General features: G+C 40.3%; 2 protein-coding genes across 5 annotated transcripts in view; both read left to right on the top strand.

Annotated features, from left to right (window-relative positions):
- Positions 1-24,666, top strand: part of DPYD (dihydropyrimidine dehydrogenase) — a 735,717-nt gene that overhangs the window by 639,136 nt on the left and 71,915 nt on the right. For all 4 annotated transcript variants that reach the window (XM_070746537.1, XM_070746536.1, XM_070746535.1 and 1 more), the window contains one exon: positions 6,541-6,720. In XM_070746537.1, coding sequence (XP_070602638.1) covers positions 6,541-6,720 — 180 coding nt within the window. The remainder of the gene's footprint in view (positions 1-6,540; positions 6,721-24,666) is intronic.
- Positions 14,502-16,493, top strand: LOC139164429 (uncharacterized). The gene is made up of 2 exons (XM_070746541.1): positions 14,502-15,787; positions 15,970-16,493. Exons 1-2 carry the CDS (start codon positions 14,504-14,506, stop codon positions 16,000-16,002), a joined length of 1,317 nt encoding a protein of 438 aa, XP_070602642.1. The 5' UTR covers positions 14,502-14,503; the 3' UTR covers positions 16,003-16,493.

Raw genomic sequence — 24,666 nt, 5'->3', positions numbered from 1 at the left:
GATGCTAACGAGGCACTAACAATCTTGGCTTGCAGACTTTTTCATTGCTAATCCCTCCAAAGATGGTTTTTTCCAGCCCTAAGTGTTTGCAGGCTTTTTTTTTTTACATTGCTACTCCCTCCGAAAAATGTTTTCCCCCCCATCCCTAATGAGGTGTTAACAATCTTCCAAACTCTTACTGGCTTTCAGGCTTTTTCATGCTATACCCTCCAATAAAGGTTTTTTCCAGCTCTAAGTCTTTTTTCATTGCTGCCCTCTCTGAATAAGGTTTTTTTAAGCCCTAACCAGGAAAATAAATGTGCTGAAGCTCACCAGACCAAGGATGCTAGCCAGACAAATATCTGATAGGCAGATTTCTCCCCCTATTTTCTCTCTCCCCCCCCCCACCCAAAAAAAAATAAGGTGCCTCTTATACTCTGAAAAATATGGCATTTGGACCAGTTCTGTATTAATGAAAGCTCAATTGAAATATGAATGGCTTTCATAGTTAAAACAACAAGAATGGCTGACTCTTTGTTTAAAATGAATGTTCTTATCTCAGTTCATAGTCATTGCTATATTTTTAAAACATATTTTATTTGCTTTATTATTAAAAATGAATAGAAAAAAGCATACACATTTTCATAAATATGAAAAGGGAGCAGATAAAAATTAGCAGGTTCTGTGTTTCCCTAAAAATGAGATCCTAGCTTATATTTTTTTTAATCCTGAAATAAGCGCTTGGCTTTATTGTCATTCACTCAAAAGCTCGATTGGGCTTATTATCAAGGGATGTGTCTGTGTCTGTATGTATTCATTTTTTTCAAAGTTTAATATACCAGTTAGATAATGTTTGGAAGGATTGGTCATCAACTTTATAAGACTGGAAATATAAAATGTGTGTGTGTATACATACATATGCATATACATTAAACATGGGGGGAAATGAATGTATACTTTATATGTTTAAAAATTTTTGAATATCTAATTTTGTTGGACTGGAATATGTGGTTTCACACATATTAGCTGCATTTGACTAAAGTATGATATACAATATTCAAGACAAGTTTTAAGTTTTAGTTGGCCTTTTTCTTTTTTAATAAGAACTTTATATTTAATGAGGATCAATGCCTCTTGCCTAAAATATTTTAATGTGGTTTTCTGTACTTTTCAAAATATTATCATAAGCTTATAGAAATTGTTTATTTTAAATTTAAAAAATTAAGATGGATCTTCCATTAATGCTTTTCTAAAAGTAGGAAAAATTGTTTTAATTTTTAAAACTAAAAATGTTATAAAATAAAAACAATGATAAATTTGCTTCCTGCGCAATACATGATAATAATACTTCATGCATACTTTTAGTGCTTTATCATTATATTTCAAATAAAAGTCAACCAGTTTCAAAGTAAAAATACAAAATAGCTTGTCTATTCTAGGAACTTACAAAGATACTGAATAAAGAATTTTCATAGTTTATCCCATCAATATGAAATTACAAGGTCAAAGGATGACTTCTCAATAGGGTGGCATTTGGAAAGCTCTTTTACTTAACTATGTTCTGTCATTTACTTCCAAAGTTGAGCTAAGTCTCATATTTTGGAGGAAGCAAAATGGCATTCTTGTAAATGCTTGAATTTAATCAATCCTACAAAGATCTAGAGGAAAGGATAGCAGGGTGAAACGTTTATGATCTTTCATGAATGTGCTGCCATTGCTACAGCATAGATTAAAGAGCCCTTGAAACATGTCCAAAACTCATTTTTCTGTCCCTTGATAGTTGACATTGTTTTTAAAGGCAATACATGGAGATAAGTCAGTTTTTGATAATATAAATACCATGTACAACTATTAACATAGGAGAATAGTTTGTGTTTGCAAGGTACTTTGTATCCTGCATTTTGGACCATGGAAATGCAACAATTTCCAATCATTGATGTAACAAATCTATGGAGAATTGTACAAAAATGATAATATCACTATAGATTTTGAAGTTTACCCACAGGGAACAATTCTGTGAAGGAAGACTAAGCGGATTAATCAACAGCGGCTGCCCCAAACTAGTGCTCTTCAAATATATTAATAGCATTTAGACTTACATAAACCAACTTACATAATTCCCCAATGTAAATTCTGTAGTGACATGTGTTAACTATAGTTTTCTAATAAACTATACATCTCGTAACAAATCCCACATGGTGTTCTCCTGCCTTTGTATTCTTAGTTCAAGAATTTTCTAACCATAGAATCATTTGGCTGCTTCCAACTCTGGGAAATCAGATCCATGGGATGAGAAAACATAGTAAAACTACTATTTATTTAATTAATTTAATTTATAGCAATTGATCTCTCTTAAATGATGCATTTCAAAAGGCAGTTTGGTTCAGAGTGGAATTATTCAATGGTACTATTTCAATGCATGCTTTCAAATCATAATGTACAGTAACTCATGTAACTCTACTGCATATTGTTTTGAGGGTCAAATATACTCTGTCTGCCTTATTTTTGTACTAATTGTAGTCATTTCAAGCCCATCAAAACATATTTATGTTAGTAGCTTTTCCAATATATGAACATGCTTCTTATCTGCGTTCTACAATTTGTTCCTAGAGAAATCTCATATTTATAGGCAGGTGTCACTATTATCTTCAAGCTATTAGCTGGACCTGGTAGCTTCCTGATTTGCAATAATTATACTGTTATTTCTGTTTATCTCATAAATAAATGATAACTATTAATTAGAAATAAAAACTCATATATTTCAAATACATGAATATTGCCCCAAAAGAACAAGGTTTCAAGAAGGCAATTTGACTTAGTTTAAGCATATAGAACATCATAGTTTTATCTACATATCCAGTATTCCCTTGTTTTTTTTCTAAAAAACTAAGGAAAGTGTTCCTCGTATATTTAAAAATTAGAAGTCCTTAGCAAACAAAGACATTTAAATAAATCATTGGTTGAATTTTACAGTTAAATAACCTGTAGAGGAAATTATAAAGATAATCTCTATAATTGTTCTGAAGAAATGGAAAGAGGGAGGAGAGAGGGAGAGAAAGAAAGAGAAAGAGAGGGAGCGTTTAAATCTATGGGAAGCATAGCAGACCTAATTAATGCTTGCAGTGTTCCTCCAGAGAAACAGGTTTTAAGTAATGTAAATGGGCTGCATAAGAAATGTTCTTGTGCATATTTTATACTTATTCCTTGTTTCTTCCTGCACAGCTGTATGCACATTATTTTAAAGGATAACATGTATTTTTCCCTCCCAGAATAAAAAGCTTGTAATATAGCACTTGACGCCAGAAATGAAAGTTGATAATGCTATCTGTGATGTTATTAGCTGTGGCCTTGAAAGTTGAATGAGTTAATTATAGATGGCCAGTATCTGTGTATGGGCAAGTTCACGTGGGCACATTTAATATATTTTTTCCCCTTGAGATAGTTGACCATTTTATATTTCTTGACAAATGCAAGGATACTTGGCTTGTTTAGGAATAATAAAACTCTGTTAGTAATACAGTTCACTGGTATGAACATTAGGAAGTTACCATAACTTGGATCAGGGAGTCTTATGTGCTGACTTAATAGCAGTCGTGGGGTGGGGCGGTTTCCAACTTTATCTGGATTCTATCAGGTGTCTTTGGCCTAGAGGTGAAGCTCCTGTTTCACAATCAGGAGGTTGTGGGTTCGATCCTAGGTAGAGGCAGATGCAGGGTCTCCTGCTTGGGCAGGGGGTTGGAGTAGATGACCTGCAAGGCCCCTTCCAAGTCTGTAAATCTGAATGTTTTGTACTGAGAAATGAACCCAGAATTTTGTATCCTAAGGAGATGCTTCGTAGCTAAATCTCAGGAGCTGCATAATACATTCAACATTTTTATTTATTTTTATTTATTTATTTATTTATTTTATTTATTAGATTTGTATGCCGCCCCTCTCCATAGACATGTTTGATACAAGGATTGCATCTAATAGCATAGGTATTAGATGATACTATATATATAGTATATAGTATATAGTATATACTATATATATAGTATAGTGAAGGAGGAGTCCTCCTCAGTAATTTACCGTATAAACTGCAATAATTGTGCGCACCACTATGTGGGTGAAACGGCTAAAAGATTGAGAACTCGTATACACGAACACAAATTGGCGGTCCGACGTCAGGAACAACGCTCCCAGATTTGGACACACATGGAGGAGCAGGATCATGGCTTCGATTTCCAGGGAACTGAGATTCTGGCGCGAGATGAAACCAAGGGAGGTCGCCTCCTAAAAGAAGCCTGGTTCTCCAACGAAAATTCTTTAAATAGACATATTGATATGCCATCAGCATACCAGGCTTTAAGGCACCAACAACGACTTAAAGGAGATAGGTCATTAGGATTGGATAAAGCCCCTAACAGAATTCTCCAGGTCAGGCATAGAAACCAGCTAAATGAGGGTGGAGCAACCCCTAGTGGGAAACAAGGGAACATACTGGAGCAACACGGAGGTAGAGGGGGAGGGGCACAATGCAGGTTTAACGCAGGGGACAAGGGGGGATTAGAACAGTGCAGACCTAGGACGAGGGCATGGGCAAAAAAATTGCAAGAGCAGACATGTACCACCATAGAAAGCAACAACGGTAATGGGTGGAAGGAAGTAATATCAAATACCTCTAAAGCATTGTCTCGTAACACCACCTCCTCCCTTGGGGAGGGAAATAGGCAACAGACACGAGTAAAAGCGGTAGTTCCCCCTTTAACCAGCATGATTAAGCCTACAATTAGGCTTGCTGCAGAGGGGAGGGAAGGGTGTGGCCCAGTGACGCGGGCTATGAGCAGACTGAGTAAGGCTTTATAAATGTGATTGTCTCCCATGGCATTTTAATACTCTGACGAAGTTAGCAGCACGCTAACGAAAGCTAAGTTGTTTTATTAAAGTTTTTATGTTCCGGTGATCGAGATGGCTGCTGCCTCATCATTCATATATATATATATATATATATATATATATATATATATATATATATATATATATATATATATATATATATGTAGATTGTTCTGAGTTCGGGTTTTGCCCTGTGTAATATTTTGCATGTTTATGCGACGTTTCGGTGAAATCACATCCACCATCATCAGGCTGAAGTATATATATATATATATACCCTGTTTCCCCGATAGTAAGACACCCCCAATTGTAAGACATATCGGGGGTTTCAGGGGGGTCGGCTAATATAAGCCGTACCCCGAAAGTAAGACATATGTCTTACTTTCGGGGAAACACGGGGGTATTGCCGCCTCCCTCTCATCTAGCTGCGCGCCGCCTCCTGCCCATACGTCACCGCGCCGTCCCCTGCACTTGTCACTGCCGCCTCCTGCTTAAAATACGGTAATGCACACAGTATTAATCATACATCAGTAAAACATACACACTGGCATACTGGGGTATCATCTGCTGTTTTGTGGTGAATACAATACTGTTCAGGTTGTTAATAAATGTTAATTTTATGGTTAAAACAAAAAATTTGACAATTTTTTTTCCAATATAAGACATACCCCGAAAGTAAGACATAGTGGGGCTTTTGGGGATAAAAAGAAAGTAAGACACTGTCTTACTTTCGGGGAAACACGGTATATATATATTGTATATATTGTATATATATATGTCACATATATAATATGTCACATGTTTTTTTGCTGAATTTGAAAATTAAGGGAGACTAGGATAGATGTATTTCGGCCTTATTTTGGCCTCATCAGCTAGCCATACCCACTGGGACTTGAACCTGCAACCTTTGCCTTGTAAGGCAGAGAATTATCCTCTAGGCTACAGTATCCAATCCCTTCAGCTCTACACCAGGGAAGGGTTACATATCGAATCACCCTGGTGTATTGAAGGAACATCACAGCTCCTTATTTGCCTCTCGGCCCAACCCAGGGCTATTTTCAAGGCAGTTAATTTTATTCATAGCCGACAATTCTATCTGTATGTGTCACATGTTTTTTTGCTGAATTTGAAAATTAAGGGAGACTAGGATAGATCTATTTCAGCCTTATTTTGGCCTCATCAGCTAGCCATACCCACTGGGACTTGAACCTGCAACCTTATATATATATATAATGTAATGATTTTTGTTATGTGATAGCTTTGCAGTTATTCTGCTCATGAACAGTAATTTTAAGCTTCTGGATCTAAAATCTGTATAAAACCCTCATTAACATTACTGGATCTTACCAATAAATGTGTGCATTGAAATAAATTTTACTGTACGACACATCTACAATTTAAAAATATGGAATACTTGAACTTAACAGAAATGGCAGAACATAAACGGTGAAATGTTGATGACTGGTACACTGACCAAGTAAAGAAAAGGAAGAGAGGGAAAAGGCAGAATGATTTGTTCATTCCTTTCAATCTATTGCATAATAGATTAGAAGGTGAAGCAATCCAGGATTAGTGGATGTCTTATGAAGTCATACATTCTGAACAGTTGTTCTCTATGATCATTAGCCGCCTGATCGTTTAAAAGAACACATTTCCATAATAACATTGGATGTCTGTCTACTTTAGGTATGCAGTGCAATTCAGAATCAAGATTATACCGTAATTGATGATTACTGCACAGGGCTGAAGGCCCTGCTATATCTGGAAAGCCTTGAGGAACTTCAGAACTGGGAAGGACAAAGCCCACCTACCTTACAGCATCAGAAAGGAAAAACTGTACTGAAAATTTCCGAGTTGGTTGGAAAGGTAGGCTAATGGTTGCCTTTGGTTTCCTGCTTCGTTTCTTAATGTTTAGCTGCAAAAATGTATTATGTTATATTATATCACGGGATAGACAATTCTTTTGCCTTTCTGAAGGAAGAAAATGCAATGGTTACAATTTCAGCTATTTTTATCTTCTCCATTGCCAAGTTAGACCCAACAAAAATGCCAACGGTTGCAACAAGGCTTTTGCTGTGGGGCCAGTTATAAACATCTCTTGTGCTGGTTTGTGTTGTGAGTGCTCCTTGTCCACCTCAGGTCATGTCAGATTCTGAGGAGGATGAGCTAGGCCCCTCTGGATATCTTGGGCCAGGGGAGTTGCCAGTTGAGTCAGAGGGAGAGTGAGGGAGAAAGTGACCTGAGGAACCACTAGAGGGGGCTGATATGACAATGGGGGAGTGGCCTCAGTCAGAGGATGAGGAAGACATTAGAGTGGAAAGTCAGTGGATACACCCTCACTATTGGAGATTATGGAGAAGGCGAGAGAAGTTACATAGTAAAAGGTATTATCTTACAGCCTGAGCCTCTTTGGGGTGTGATGTCACTTCCAGGCATATAAAGGCAAAGGATTGTGGGAAATGGGGTATGGGAATTCAATGTTGTTTAATGGAAGTGTAGAAGTGATAGAACAAGGCTTAAAAATAATGATTTCTGCCTCAATAAAAGACATTCTCAGTTGGATGCTTGTTGCTCAGGATTTTCGGTGAGCAAAAATTCATATGCTTAAATAATGAATGGACTTTATTTAAGGAATGCTGATTAGGCCAAGTTTTGGCGCCTTTCCCGGACATAGCTTATATTTAGCTCTGAAGAGAAGATAACTCCTTCTTCTTTGATGTTTAAAATCTGCTTGTCGTTATGTGTGCTTTTTCTGAAATAAGGAGTTTGATTTTATGATAAAATAAGAGATTTCTGAGTCGGTGGGTTGCTCCAAGGGCTGTGCACAGAACAGTATGTGAGAAATGTGATTGCCTAATCCCATTGAGCCTTACTGATTGCTGAAAAATAAGTTGTATTTGTTATTGTGATGTTGTGAATTTGTCTAGTATTTTGTACAGGCCTACTAAGTAATTGTGAATGATTCATTTGTGTAATTATTCAGATTCTTAGAATAGGGGCAAGGGATACTGTTTCTGTGAAATGATTGCCATTCTGCAGAAACAATCCAATGTGTGTTGAATATGGGGACTATTTTTATGGGGAGAGATTCTACAAGCAGTGGTTCTTAACCTTTCTAATGCTGCGACCCTTTAATACAGTTCCTCATGTTATGGTGACCTGCAACCATAAGTCTAGCACCAATTCTCCCTACAGAGCTTTAAGCTGATTGGCAGGAAGATCAGAGGGACACCCCCCACTGTAAACACCTGATTGGTCAGATTGTAAAAATATGTTCCAAGGCACCAGAATAGAAGCTTTAGTTCCTAACACCATGGGAAATTTGGTCTTAGGCGACCCCTGTGAAACTCCTGTTCGATCCCCAAAGGGGTCCCGACCCCCAGGTTGAGAACCACTGTCCTACAGCAACCTAATCTTGATAATGTCTATGGAAATTCTCAGTCATCCAGGTCATGGTTGTCCCAAAGGTGTTTTTTCAAAAGGCAACTGCCCTTTTTTTTAAGTGACTTTCTTGACTTGTAGGTAAAGCATTGTTGAAAGAATAGATCAAGATGAATTTAAGTCAACAAGATCTCTTTTGGAATCATTTGACATTAGGTTATTCAAAGGCTTTCAAAATTACTAACAGGATGGGAAAATAACAGGAAGCATGGACTATTTAGGAAAAGGTAATAAGTTTAGGAAGTTACGAACCTTTCCTCCCTAGTGATGAATGGCCTTGGGTCATGCCTCTATGGTACAATTTTAAAGTCACCGCCCTATATATTGAAAAATTCCTGGCCTTTTCCCTTAACTTGCCAAGATCCTCTCATAGTACCACTCTGAGGTAAATTTGTGCTGTTTTCTCTTTCTGTCACTGTGTTTTATAAGCGAGATGCTATATGTTCACGTTTTTAGCTCAACTTCAAGTTGTACTAGTAAATTCCAGAACATGAGGATATTGTCTGCATTTTAGAAGGGAAAAGATGAAAAACCATTAATTCATTCTTTTCTCATCCAAGACTTTCAGCAGTTAACATCAATTAAAGTATCCATGATAATTATAGAAATAAAACATCCATAGTAAAATTTATTGGAAACTAAGTCATAATAAGCCAATTAAAATATATAGGTAATTTCATTCAAGTTAGCTTCATAATTAGCTGGCATGTTCAACCTCAATGACATCCAAAGTTTATCTCCTTTACCTTTCTGAACTGGGCAAGTGCCAGACATTTTGTTGGCTAGATAAATTCAAATCAGCTTTGGCCATTTTGGAAATAGCAAATAAAAAAAACCCCGAAGATGCAAAACCTGAGACATTGTGGCTCAAAAGCCATGTCTGAAACTGTCAGTATAAAAGTAATTGTGATTTTTTAGTGTGATAAAAGGAAGAATTCCTAATGCATTATTGCATTTATCATATCTCTTTTTAATTAAGTGTAAGACAAAGTCAGATAAAATCCTCAGCCCAGAAAAATTAACACCTTTGGAAGAAGATAATTCTTGTATAGTATATATAATTATATATACATATATAATTTTTAATGAAATTATCAAAAATGCAAGTGCAAATAAAGATGGAAGGGAAGTTGGGGAGAGAATGAATGGGAAGAGTGTGTGGAGTAAAGGGAGAGGGAATTAATTTCTAACTCTTTTCAGCAGAACAGAATAAAAAGAATAAAATTTCAGCCTCAACTTTTTACTTTTGCATAATCTGTATACATACAGTATATGCCATTTCTATAATGGTAAATGCATTTAATCAGCAAATCCCAAAGTCAAATTTTCTTCTTTTTTCTGTCTTGAGAACTAACTCTAGAAATGGTTCCCAAGTAGAAACAAATTTGGATTTATTCTTTCTTTGATTAAAATAGTTTGACCATGGCTGGAAGAACTCCATCAGTTTTTTCAGCCATTCTTCCATTGTTTCTATTTCCATGTGGGAATTAATGCATCATTCCATCATTCTTGAACAGCATTTTCTAATTCATGAGAAGCAATATGTTGTTGTTTCTCCCTTATTAATCATGGAAAAACTTTGGGTCATGTTTATTGTACTTTTTGTAAATGACATTCAAAATTTCAGGGTTTTCCATAATGAATCAATCAATGATGAAGACATTAGATAACAATCAGATTAAAAAACAACATTTAACAATTTCTGGAAATCCTACGTATAGAAGATAAAACATGTTCTTTTATTCATTTCAGTAGCAAGTGTTGTAAGAAAACTTTCAAGCGAAGATAGATTCTTAATCTTCTTTTTCCCCTGCAGCCCCAAATCAATCAACCCATGGTGCTCAGGAGATGGACTACTGCTATTTGATGAAAAGATATTTAAACAAGAAAATGACTTGACAGTTGTCAATTCTGTCAAGCTAATCTATTAGCATGTAGTGGCATGCAAAACATTATGAATTCAAAGTACTGTTTTCAGATCAAAACAACTGCTCTTCACTGGCAGTAACTTTGACATTGCTCTGACCATATGATAAGTATTTCATACTGAAACTTCAACTTCCTCCAATCATTGTGTAATATTTCATGAGTCCATATATCAGAAATGGATTTGACAAGAACATAGTACCATTTGGTTCTATATAGAAAAACACTTAGCCAAATTAAGGATCAGGTTCATTATTCACTATTTAAACCCATTTAACACAGTAGGATCTAAGATTATATTTGCCTCTCCAATTGTAAATTAGGATAACCAGCACAATTCAATTCATACACAATTGATTGGGTTGACACAACACAGTAAACTTTTCCTTCCATCCAAATTTTGGGTTACAAATTACAATAGTAGAATTTATACAGTATGCTAAGCCAAAACCAAACATTAATTGCCTATTGAAATCCATATACAGTATCTGGTCATTAAAATAAAAACAACATATTTTAAAATGATTATTTCTGAGATTTCAAAGTCTCTGAAGGTTTTCATGCTGTTCATTAAATTCCATCTTATTCTCCACTGCATCTGGAAGGAGAGTCCAACATGGGTATTTAACCAATCCGATTGGTAGAGACTGAGTAAAAATTTACATAATAAAAGTTACCGCCCCCTTGCAGTCCCCCCATGAGCTCAGTTTTAAAAACTCAGTCCCAGAGTAGAGACATACTGAGTTTTGCTGAATAAATTTTAAGGTGTTATTACCAGTTTAATCTTTTTTCTTTTTTCTCCTTACAGATCTGATCAACGTTGGAGGCAGGGGTCTCTGTCCTCCGCGGACAACACCCCCAACGATCTCCTTAGGGGCTGCTTCCCCCCGAGGGAACTGCCCCCAAGAGGAGCACCTCAGCCCGGAGTCCCTGGCCTCAGCGGTCAAACAAGGGCTGCGAGCCGAAGGTGGGGGGGTCCGCCCCCCCCACTGGGAGGCTCGGGGAGAACGGCGACCCCCGGAGGGGTTCGCAGGCAGCGCCGGAGCCCGAATCAGCTGTAAAGCGGCGAGGAATGCCGCAGAGACTTCCGCCGCCGCCGCCGCCGCAGCCGCCAGCGCTGGGATCGCCGCGGCTGGACTGGGCGAGCCCTGGAGGGCAGAGACCGGGCTGGGAAAGCCCGAAGAAGCGGCGAAAGGGGGGGGTGAGCGCAAAAGACCCGCGAAAACGCTGGGCAGCGCCATTTTGACTACACCCCCCCCACGGAGCGCAGGAGCGCCATCCGGAAGGGCTTCCGGCAGCTGAGAGGCGCGAATTGGGCTACGGCTCTAATGCGCAGCCGCAAGGGCGAGGCCAGCATCGGCAGCCATTTTTTCCTTCGTGACGAAGCTGTTGAGAGGCAATTTTCTCGTAATACTCCTATTATAACACCGGAGCTGTGAGTACAATGGAGGATAAGCCCAATACCGAGAAGGCCAGCTCCCCAGTGGTGAGCAAGGAGAAGGCTAAGGGGAAGGATAAAGAGAGGTCAAAGCCCTCCCAGTCCCCTGCTTCGGTGGCCTCATTAAAAGAAGCAGAAAAGCGCATAAAGGCGCTAGAGAAGAAATTAGAGGCAGCCTTGCACCCCTCCCCTTCTCCAGTACCTCTGACTCAGAGGCAGCCAACCACGCCTGAACCTGGGACCCCCCAGTCAGCCTTTGGACACCTGGGACCCCTACAGGAGGGTGACTGGTCCCCAGAGGGACAGTTCATGTCTTTGCCACAGGCCCCGTCTCCAGCCTTGTCCTGGACTAGACCTGAACCTTCCGGGCTCCCAAGAAGGGGCACCCAGGCACCTTCTGCCACATTTACACCCACAGCGGCGGGGCTGCGCCCCCAGACTGGTTCGTGGCAGCACATGGCTCCAGAATTACAGGAGATGTTTGCAAATGTCTATGCTCAAGGAGTAAATGCCGGGACAGGCCAGCAAGTGAACCGACCTCAGACTCAGGCAAGAAGCCTTTGGCCAGTACCGCCCCCCTCGGGTTTGGGGTCTCTCTCAGAGGATCCGGACTTTGGCGAGGACAGTGATAAAGAGTATGAGTTCTCAGAGGATGAGAACACCCCAGAACAGCAGCCAGTGGCCGGACTGTTTAAGCCCACGCTGTTTCGGACTCTGCTTTTTAAGGCAAAGCAGGTAATGGACCTGCAGGGAGCGGCTAAGACACCAGAAGCAGAGACCGGCAAGACATCTGCTTCCCTTTTAAGAGAACCCCAACCCGAGTCGGACCACATCCCGGCGTCGCATATCTTCGTTGAGGGAGTCAAAAAGCCCTGGCAACACCCCGCAGCGGCTCAGGGCCCTTCGAATTTGGAGCGCAAGTTCTACACATTCGACGATGAGGTGGAAAAACTTTTGGAGTTTCCCCCCATTGACCAGCCAGTAGTCACGCTGGTTTCCAGTGCCCTTGTACCGTCAGAGACAGGGGAGAGCTTGAAACCAGAGGACAGAAAGGCGGAAACCCTATTACGCAAGACCCACCAAATGGCGGGCTGGGGTTTCAGAGCGGCTGCTGCGGCCTCCTTCTTCAACAGGGCCTCCATCATGTGGCTCCAGGAACTGCAGTCACGCCTTGGCCCGGAGGAAGCCAGACTTCGCCAGGATATCAGCAAGCTACAGGCCGCAGCTGAGTTTTCCGCCGACGCCACCCTACACGCAGCTAAGTTTGCCAGTAGGGGCATGGCCACTACGCTGTCGTCGCGCCGGCTTTTGTGGCTGAGAAATTGGCCAGCGGACTTGAAATCAAAATGGCGCCTGGCCTCAGCTCCACTGCAGGGATCGATGCTCTTCGGTGACATTTTGGATAAAGTCCTCATAGAGGACAAGGACAAGAGGAAGGTCCTCCTTAAGTCCAATAGACGCCAAGACCGTCGCTTTACTCCCTACACCAGACGGCAGAACCCACGTTGGGATGCTTCTACCGGACAAGGACAGGCGCAGAGAGGTTTTCACCAGAATCAGTACTCCCAGCAATCATTCAGGAATGATCGCGGATCTTATCAGGATCGTCCCAGAGGCTTCCAGCAGTCCAGGCGGCCCTTTCGAGGAGGCAACCAGAGGGGATATCGTCGTTCCAAATGACTCCTCCGGGCCCCTACCTCTAGGAGGGAAGCTGCAGCACTTCAGCCCCTCCTGGCTGCTCACTTCCTCGGACAAGTGGGTTTTAGCCACCGTATCGGAAGGACTTCGTCTGGAATTCATGGGGCCCCCTCCTCAGCGCTTTGTAAGTTGCCCGAGGCTTCGGGACCTACACAAGAGACAGCAGATCCGCAAGGAGATTGCCCATTTACTGGAAATACAAGCCATCGAACAGGTACCTCAGCAGGAAGTTGGCAGGGGATTTTACTCCAGGATCTTCCTGGTACCCAAGACTTCAGGAGGATACCGAATGATACTGAATTTGAAACAACTCAACATCTACATCAAGTACAGGAGGTTCCATATGCACTCCTTACAGACTATTCTTCCCTCGGTACGGTCCAGGGACCTGTTGACTTCAATAGATTTAAAGGAGGCCTACCTCCACGTACCTGTACACCCGACACACCGGGAATTCCTCAGGTTCTGCTCAGAAGGCGTACATTACCAGTACAGGGCAATGCCCTTCGGCCTCTCCTCGGCCCCACGGACTTTTACCAAGTTGCTGGACGCCCTGACGGCCAGTCTTCGGTCTCATTCTATCAGACTGATGGCCTACCTGGACGACATAATTATTTTGTCCAGGTCTCCCAGGCAGGCCAGAGAGGACTTAGCCAGAACAATACGGACCTTAGAAGCGCATGGCTTCACTATAAACGTGGAGAAAAGTCAGCTGTCTCCAACAACCAGACTACAACATCTGGGTTCCATCATCGACACCATATCAGGCAAGGTAACCCTCTCTCCCGAGAGGCAGGAGAACATTCATCGTCTGGTTGCCGGCTTGATCCGCCTCAGACGGGCCCCGATGGCGCTATTGTCAAAGGTGCTAGGTACGTTGGTGTCAGCCATAGGTATAGTTCCCTGGGCCAGACACCATATAAGAGGCCTTCAGTGGTTTCTTTTGCCAGCCCAGAGGGCCAGGGTCAGTCACTCGCAAAGGATTATCTTCCTACCAAGGAAGGTCAAAGAGTCGTTGAAGTGGTGGCTCACCGCAACAATTCAGGAGGGTTCCCCCTTTCGTACTCAGGACCGTCTCATTCTGACCACAGACGCCAGTTTATACGGGTGGGGTGCCCACCTGGGACGTCATATGGCCCAAGGACAATGGACAATAGAGGAATTGGCTTCGGTCAATATCAATTTCTTAGAACTAAGAGCAGTGTTCCTAGCCCTGTTGGCCTTTGCCCCCCTAGTAGAAGGCAAACACATACTTATCTTAACAGACAATGTAGCAACCAGGGCCCACCTGAATCATCAGGGGGGCACGAGGTCCCAACGTCTTATGGAGGAAACTATGCGGCTCTTCACCTGGGCCGAGACCCATTTGGCGTCACTGACCGCGGAACATATCGCAGGGATCAGCAACTCCACAGCGGATTGGCTCAGCAGGGCTACCCTGGATCCGTCAGAGTGGCGACTCGATCCAGACCTGTTCTACCAGTTGACCCAGAGGTTTGGGGTCCCCCTAGTGGACCTATTTGCCAGCGGCCAGAACACTCAGCTTCCGAGGTTTTTCACACGGTTTCCGGATCCAGGAGCAGAGGGGACCAACGCCCTACTGTCACCTTGGCCTCCAGGTCTCCTGTACGCATTTCCCCCCGTGAATCTCATCCCGAGGGTGGTGGAAAAGATCCTTCACGAGGAGGCGGAAGTGATCTTACTGGCGCCATATTGGCCACGTCGCCCGTGGTTCGCGGACTTGGTGGAGCTTTCAGTGTCACCCCCGTGGAGGATTCCAGATCGGATCATCTCGTTGAGCCAGGGGAATCTGAAACACCCAGATCCTCAGTGGCTACACTTGACAGGTTGGCACTTGAAAGGCATAAATTAAAGCAGTTGGACTTACCAGAGAAGGTTATAGATACCATGCAGGCTGCCAGGCGCCCATCGACTTCACGAATTTATCAGGCGACCTGGGCTGCGTTTTGTAAATTTTGTGACAAGGATTTACAGGATCCTAGGGAAGCTTCTGTAATAACTGTTTTAGAGTTTCTGCAAGCCGGGGTGGAACGTGGCTTAGCTCCTAATACTTTGAGGCGACAGGTGGCAGCCTTAGCCACCATGATTCAAACTCCAGAGTCTCGTCCTTTGGCTCAGCATCCTTGGATCAGAGATTTTATTAAAGGAGCCACGAATAAACATTCTCCGCCTGTCAGGAGATTTCCATCCTGGGACCTCACGTGGGTACTTAAGGCTTTAACTAAACCTCCCTTTGAACCATTGAGGTCTATACCAATTAGGCTACTTTCCATCAAGACAGCCTTTCTTGTAGCTGTTACATCTGCACGCAGGGTGTCGGAGTTATCGGCGTTATCCGTGAGACCTGACCTCTGTGTCTTTTATCCGGATAGGGTAGTTCTTCGTTTGGACCCCACCTTTGTACCAAAGGTAAATACTGTGTTTCATAGGAAACAGGAACTTATTCTCCCAGATTTCTGCTCTCACGGGAGTCATCCATCAGAGCTACTGTGGCATAAGGTGGATGTCCGGAGAGCTCTAAAGATTTACATTAGAAGGACAGAGGAATTTCGTAAGTCTGAGAATCTTTTTATTTCATTTTCTGAATATAGGAAGGGACTTGGATTATCGGCGAAATCCATTAGTCGGTGGATTAAGGACTGTATCTCGGAGGCCTACAAGGCTGGAGGACACACAGTTCCAGAAGGATTGACAGCTCACTCAACCAGGAGTGCGGCGACTTCGGCGGCTTGGTCTACTCAAGCATCGATAGAGGACATTTGTCGAGCTGCAACCTGGGCAGCCCCTACAACATTTATTAGACATTATAAGTTGGACTCCTTTGCTTCAGCGGAAGCGGCCTTTGGCAGGAGGGTTCTTCAAAGAGTTTGTGTTTCTCCTAAGTCCCTAGTTAGACCTTCTCCCTCCCATGGGCTTTAAAGATCTTTGGTATATCCCATGTTGGACTCTCCTTCCAGATGCAGTGGAGAAGACCCGTTGTACCTACCTGAACGGTCTTCTCGATGCACTGGAAGGAGAGTCCAAACCCACCCGGTAGTTGAAGTTCAGGGACACCGGAGGTTGGGTTGGTTCCTGAGTTATTGCATTGGTCAATAAAAGTTGGTTATCCTCTTAAGTGCCTTTCGTTTTTAAAACTGAGCTCATGGGGGGACTGCAAGGGGGCGGTAACTTTTATTATGTAAATTTTTACTCAGTCTCTACCAATCGGATTGGTTAAATACCCATGTTGGACTCTCCTTCCAGTGCATCGAGAAGACCGTTCAGGTAGGTACAACGGGTCTTCTACCACATCAATTTTAAGTTGAAAGTTATTAAATTAAAGTTATCTTCTGCCTCTAGTGCTTCTGGCCTTTATAGCAATAGCACTTTGACTTATATACCACTTTACAGTGCTTTACAGCCCTCTCTAAGTAGTTACTGAGTCAACATATTGCCCCCACAATTTGGGTCGGATTATCATTTTACCCACCTGGGAATGATGGAAGGATGAGTCAACCTTGAGCCTGGTGAGATATGAACTGCCAAATTGCAGGCAGTCGGCAGTCAGCAGAAGTAGTCTGCAGTACTGCACTCTAACCACTGTGCCACCACAGCTCATGAAAATAAATGAAAATAAATAAATATGGTTAATTAAGGTAATCCATTGGTGGATCCCTAATCAAAAAGCATTCACAGCAACTCCATTAAAGTTCTGCACTAGCATGATTCCTTTTAAAAAATTATGTTACCTCTTTGAAGCTGTTTTCCACTTTCCAATGTTTAAGGGCATGCTCAGATAGGGTTTTGCTACCTATATGCTCTTGTTCCTACCGTGGAATGGATGTGGGATTTTATCACTGTACACCAGCAGTTTTCTTCTGTTGCAAATGTTCACAGGTTTAGATAATGTTTGTGCAATCAAAATCCAATATTGATTATCACGCAAATGATTTATCCCTGAAAACCGTATACAGTCATGGTTAGTTTGCAAAAGTTTCAAGGAGAGCTAGTTACAAGAGGCTAGAAAATAAAGCAGGTGTTCTTCCTTGCATATTTCTGGACAGCATATTTCTGAATTATGAGTTGCCAGGGAATAATGGTTCAGGAAAGCTATTGCCTTCACTTCCAACTTGTGGGTTTTTCAAGTGGCATTTGGCTAGCCACTATTATAATATATGATATATGCTGGATCAGAACAGTATTGGCTATTTGTTTAGATAGTCACTGATCTGATCCAGCATATCACTGGATATGACTCCAAACCACAGTTTGGTGACTAAGACAGTATGTTAACTCAGTGAACAAATATTGAGAGATAGAGGTATAGCGTAGGAGGAAAAAACAGATAACTCTCAAAATCCTATCAGTGGAGTTGCCCTGAGGTCAATAGGGAATGGATCCTTAAATGTGCACAGAATAGCAGCCCCATGGTATATTTTACATATATATCTAAGTCTCAAAATATTTAAAGCAGCCTCTTGAATACAGTGGTACCTCATCTTACGAACTTAATTCGTTCCATGACGAGGTTCGTAAATAGAAAGGTTCATAAGATGAAACAATGTTTCCCATAGGAATCAATGTAAAAGCAAATAATGCGTGCAAATCCATTAAGAAAATCCCAAACTTTAGAAGGGAGGCGAACGGAGGGCAGGGAGGAGCAGCGAAAGGGCGCAGGTGGAAAAAGCGAAAGGGTGCGTGGGAAGGAAGGAAGGCGAGGGGGGAGCCCCTCCCTTTTCTTCCTTCAAACACACCCTTTCATTGCCTTTCCAAGCACTCCGTTCGCCTTTCTTCCTTCACACCAATTTAATCCTAGTTGAGTATAGACAGCAGGTGTAAGCAAGTTGATGGTCACCATATTTCTACAAGATGGGAACCGTAGAAATGGCAAGAGATTCTGGTAATTATTATCCAAATCACCTGGATGGTATCTATGAGAGTCGCCCAGAATGTAATGCACCACATTTTTTTCCTCAGCCTACAGTAATGGTAGGAATGCAAAACTTTAGATATATTGTACATTATTTGAATTGTCAGAAGTGTGTGTGTAAATTTTGTGTTTGTTCAGACAGATAGCGTAGCTGCAGCAGTGTTTCAAAATGGCATCTGTAAATGATGTACATTACAAGCAGTGCATTACATCACTAAATAGGGTTGGACAGTGTTACCCTATCCACCCTATAGCCCTGACCTAGCTCCCTCAGACTTCCACTTGCTGGGCCATTAAAGGATCCCATTCGTGGAAGAAATTTTGAGGATGATGAAGAGGTGATTCCCACAGTGCAGAAATCGCTTTGTGACCAGAACAAGGAGTAGTACAGACAAGGCATACACACTCTTGTGTCTCGCTGGAGGAAAGCCAGAGAACAGGATGGAGATTACGTGGAAAAATAGGGAGTGTAGAAGAAATATCATTCTTTCTTGTGTGTAAGTTTTATTGTGATCAATAAATAATTGTTGAAGAAAAATGTGCATTACTTTCTGGGCGACCCTCGTACTTTACTACTCTGTAAAGCTGTATTTGAATGAAAATCCACCCATAAACACAGTATATTATGCCAAAAAAATCATTAACTCAGTTTTTGTTGCATTTACAATCTATATTCATGAAATCTAGCTTTCTATTTTCTAGTGTTTTGTTAGTGGATTTTGTAGGCACATGGTGCATATCCCACTGCAAAAGCTCCTGGAATCACTGAACCATAGATTTCATTGAGTAATTATGGGTATATTTAAGACAGGAAGGGGAAGGGATACTTTGAGTCTCTTAACTTCTTGATGGAAGAAAGGAATAGAAATATAATAAATATGATAGAAATAGAACAACACAGTATCGTGAACACACAACCAGAATTTTCTTTTTATGAAATCAGCCATCTCTGTAAAATATATAGTGTTTGCATTTATGTGCCTTTAAAACCAGATTGCAGCACTGACAAAGCCTGCTTAAGCACTCTCAATGACATGATTTCTATCACCACCCACCCACTACTTTTCTTCATTCTTTTGTGACATTAGTTTCAGGTTTAAGCTCCTTTTGTCTTATTAATGTGTCTTTTAAATAGTTTTTCATACATTACCTTTAGAAAAAAGCAAATTATTGATATAGTGACAAGCTAAGAACACTATGAATTGCAGTGTCTACTCCCCACTCATTCAAAACACGGTGAAAAATATTCTCTATGGATGGCTATTTTGCATATTATAAAGGAGGGGAGTCTTTAAGTTTCTTTGGATGAAATGAGTTGTAAATATCTATGAAGGAAAGTTAATGGGGTGGAGCAAGGGCCAAAGGAGTTTGGCACTAATCTAGGTTTAGCTACATAATATTATTTGTTGAAAGAAAAACTGCTTAATTAAATTTAAAAAGTCAGGAATATCGTATTCTCCGGAGTGTAGTGATGGGATTGTCTTTACAACCGAAAGGTAATGTTATAATTTTCAGAGCTTCACAAAGAACAAAGAACATTTTCTAGCCTTTCTCTGAAAGGAACTTGAGTCTTCAGCAATGATAAGCAGAGATTTGGAGGTATCTGACATGCCAAATCCCATTCTTTTGTAAATCTTGGCTTTATACAACATTTTCAACCATGTTATATTAGATTTTTTGAAGGATAATCAATAGGCATGATGTATATCTCAAAGCACTGTTCAAAGTGAATCTCTTCCAGAAGCCAGAAACAAAAGCATGGGTTTTCTGCTTAAAATCTACTCCCAGCAGAGGGGGAGGCAAAAGCCGCTGGGGAGCAAATTAAAATCGGGCGCTGTCCATGGCTCTGCTCAGTGAAAGCAAAAGTCACCCTGAGCCTGCTGTAACTTATTCCAGCTGGCAAGAGTCCCTTAGGAGACCTCTTGCAAATTGGGAATGTTTAAGGATGGCAGCTACGTGAAGAGAATTCTTACACATGACTATGGAGAATTACTTTTTAGGTTCCCGGCTTCATTGGTTAGTGAACAAAAAAGGGAAGACAGGACTCAGTGTCTAAATCATAAGGATATCCAGCACTCTTGTTCTGTGTTGCTGATGCGATCATTTCAAAGACATTAATAAATTTAAGGATTCCAATAAGAAAACAAGATTATAAGTCAAATCCATGCCTGAACTAGGGATGATCTATGAAGGTCTAAACAAAGGTTTGGCAGCATCTGGCTTTCACTCTAGCATAGAGTGGAAATTTACTCATAAGTGTGCTAAGCTTAGGTGCCAAGTTTGGTTAATAGGTTTAGTTCTCCAATTCGACACTGAAAATCCTGGTTTCAGGCAATCTATACAATCTACAAGAACGAAAAGGCAGAATTTGTATTATTAACCAACCATTGGGCTCTGCATCATATCCTTGAATGACTAAAAAGAAAGAGAAGAAAATGTTAATCTCTGCAAATAGAAATTAAAGCAGTTGAGCAAGAGCCAAGTTCTTCACTCTGACATGCTGGTGAAAAGAAAAGTATATGCAAGAATGATGTTTCTGGGCTGAAGCTATATAGTCATTTCATTTCAAAATATGTCTGGAAGCATCATAATAGCCATGGTGGCACAGTGGTTAGAGTGCAGTACTGCAGGCTATTTCTGCTGACCGCCAGCTGCCTACAATTTGGCAGTTTAAATCTCATCAAGCTCAAGGTTGACTTAGCCTTCCATCCTTCTGAGGTGGGTAAATTGAGGACCCAAATTGTTGGGGGCAGTATGCTGATTCTGTAAACCACTTAGAGAGGCCCGAAAGCACTGTACAATGGTATATAAATCTAAGTGCTATTGCTATTTAAAACATTTATTTAGCCACCCATTTTATGCTGAATATTTATCCAAGTAAGGTCTTAATAGGTCATGCCGTCAGTTGGCAGCATCTGACTTATTGCAAAATAAAAAGTATTGGACCTCATTAATACTGGGATGGGAATCCCAAGGGGCAGGAAACGAAAAATATTAAAATAAGGAAGAAAAATAATTACTCTTGTTATCCACAGAACTGCAAGTAATTATTTACGATGTCATCAAAAGTCAAGCTTAATGTGAGGAAGTTGTTCCATGTTGTTCTTTGCAAAAAAAAAAAATTGTTTTTAAGAATATTTCCAGGGTTATTGTACCTTGAATAAATGAAAGTTTTATTTTTTGAAATATAATCCATCAAGTTAAATTTGGATTATTTTGCCAACATCTACCTAATGTAAATATGTATATATTTATACCACATTTATTATTTTATAAATAACCAAAGTGGAAAACATACCTAATACTTTTTCTACCTTTCATTTGCCCCAGGGCAACAAGCCTATGAGGTAAGACGTGCTAAGAAATGGTGACTAGCCATTACTTATGTAATATTTCAATATTTATTTTCTTTTTCCATCAAGAAGCTAAGAAAAACGTATTGCTATACTGTACTATCAATAAAACAATGCAATAAATTAAAATACAAATATTTTAAAGATGCTCTGCCAGTTTCCATCCAATATTATTTCTTTTCTTCTTAGCTTTTTCCAACAAGTGCAGGGTTCACTTTTTTCAGATCAACAAAAGTGTTGATCCCTTGCTTGTGTCAGGAATGGACTAACCAGCTTGTCAGCCCTGATATGGGTGGAGAAAAAGGGACTGACCCAAAGTCATCCAAATCCCATCCTTTTGTGTCAGTCAGGGCTAGAATTCCCAGTCTCCTGGGATGCTTTAAAACCAGTAGATCTAACTGATTTTCTGTACTTCCCATATGAATATAACGTATTATTCATTGTATGTGGTATTTACTAAAACTGAACAAATATATTTATAAAGCTTCCAAACCTAAAATGTACAAAAATATGAGATTGGTTATGCCTAATCATAAAAAGTAAATTATCTTGTTCAGGTTTTTTTTTAAGTTCTACCTTTTTCACAGTGGGGAGTAACATTAATAAGTGGCTGGATTTTAAAAGAAAACAACACATAGAATATAATGATTTTCATAATTTGGAAAAACCTTTTAAAAGAGCTATAAGGGTTTCTTTTTTAAAAAATTGATTTTTTTTAAATACATGTGACACTTTTAAAATCTGATAATGCCTTTTTTTCATTTCCTGTTGGTGGATAGCCACCTTCTATCTAGTGTGTGCATTAGATATTTTGGTTTTAGATAATCCTGAATGTTAGCATCAAAAATACGTCCAAGTGGGAACTATAAATCAGTAAGAATTAACAATGAGGAATGAGAGAACAAAAAGTTGCTTTAGTTTCCTTCCAAATCCAGGGCCTTTCAAGCTACGGCAGCACACAGTGCGAGTCCTTTTTAAAAACTGAACTTGTGGTATTTTACTTACTCCATTTGCTTTGTTGAGTTTGTGGTTTACAAGTTCTTTCTTCCAATGCCTCTTGTTTTTTTGTTTTTTTTAAAGAATGTATAAAACATTAATTTTTGAACTCATAAAGAACTTACAAGCACAAAACAGGAGGGCTAGATAGGAATATAGTAAGCAAGCACAGATTTTTCTTTTCTCATGCCAGCCTGCCATGCAAACTGCATGTGTTTCACATAGATAGGGAGGAAGGAATAACAGGACTTTCGGTGCCCATATACTGTAAATTTAAAAAAAAATCTTCAAAGCGGCAGTGTCAATTTTCCACAAGAATGAACTCTTCAATTATCTATTGTGGATTCCTTACAATAATCCTTGTACAGATAAATATGTGTTGCCCTTATTAAAAGATTCAAATAGGGTTTTATGAAAACCTCATTGCTCAAATATGAATCTTTTGCTTAAAGTTTTGATTTCTAATGTATTAAATTAATGTGTTCTGCTCCTGATAGTTATCAGGTGTCACTTTCGTGTTCTTAAATCCTTCTATTAGTCCACATTTAGTGTTGGATGAGTTAACTGTATATAAAGGACAACCTCAGTGGCAAGAGGAATCACTTGTCTATCTTGTCTGCTTGTCAGTAGAAAAAAAAAATCTGTCCGATGAACGTAGGATCCAAAGGACCAAAGAGAATAAAAACACCCACAGGCTTGTAACAGAGGTGTGGTTTTTGAAATAATCTGATCCAAATCCTTAGAGTGAGGACAATTGTTGGAATCGACAACATGAAAATCCTGCAGCATGGTGAATGCCAAAGAAACTCTGAAAAAGACATTTCCTTGTGGTGATCTTGCAGGAAGTAACAAAATATCTCCCGCAAGAAATTCCAGCATGAGCTAATGAAATGTATCAACACTGGACTAGATCAGTGCTTTTCAATTATTTTCTATTATGACTACCTAAGAAAAATAAACATTGCATGCGCGTCCCAACTCTTCGTCGGGACGATTGTTTGCAAATTCAGCATGTTTTTGCTGAAAAAACTCAAGCAACTTATCAGCATGACTGGGGTATAATGTGTTTAAGTGATGCCTTAATTTATTTGGCTTCATGCTGTCCACTGCCAACATTTTTAGACACAGTAAACATACCGGTCTTTCCTTGTCTCCCACTGTAGTTACAGTGAAGCTAAGCGCTACATACACTTCATCATATTTTCTTGTTTTAGCTTTCAGGAGACTTATGTTTGTCTCATTAACTCCATTTCTCTCCTCCTTTCTTTTCATCCCTGTTAAATATATTTCCATGGTGTCTCTTAAGGGTTTGTTAACTGCAGTTCATATTTCCTGCTCTGTGCTATTATTTGGTAAAAAAAAACCTACTCCCTGCTGCAAAAAAAAAGCACGTTCCCGGGGTCTTGCGCGCCCCCTCTGCATTCCCCCAGGGGGGCCCTATTTGAGAAGCACTGGATTAGATCTAGCCTAGGCTTTCTATATTTGCAATTTCTGGCTATAACCAAATGGGGCCTTGCAGAAGTACACAAATTATGGGTTCTATGGGTAACCAGTATATCCAAGCATACATGGTATTTTGACTGTAGGGCCTAAGTGATATACATATATATGTTTATATGAATGTTTCGACTTTCACGTGCTATATAATTACTCTCTATTCTCTTGTGCATTACACAGGGATTTAAAAGAATTATAAAACTTATTCTGGGGAGGCTTCCTTTTAGAACAGTGTGTCTCTATCTCAACAACTTTAAGATGTGTGAATTTCTGGGAGTTGTAGTCAATAACGTCTTTAAATTTTTGATCTTGAGAAACACTGTTCTAGAGGACAGAGATGGAAAGAAATGAAAGATTATAGAATCACGATGTTTACCAGAGAACACTTTTAGAAAGGATAGTGGAAATCATGAAGTTGACCCTTGTATCTTCCTACAGATAAACAGATAAAGCACAGATAAACTTTTACTTAGGATCCCACCTATTAAAAATAATTACTATTCATTATTTCACTTCCGGATCAGCTTGCCCTG

The sequence above is a fragment of the Erythrolamprus reginae genome, chromosome 3 (genome assembly GCF_031021105.1).
Source record: "Erythrolamprus reginae isolate rEryReg1 chromosome 3, rEryReg1.hap1, whole genome shotgun sequence".
NCBI lineage: Eukaryota > Metazoa > Chordata > Lepidosauria > Squamata > Dipsadidae > Erythrolamprus > Erythrolamprus reginae.
Note: the sequence above shows the minus strand (reverse complement) of the source record. Positions and strands in the feature narration are given on the sequence as shown.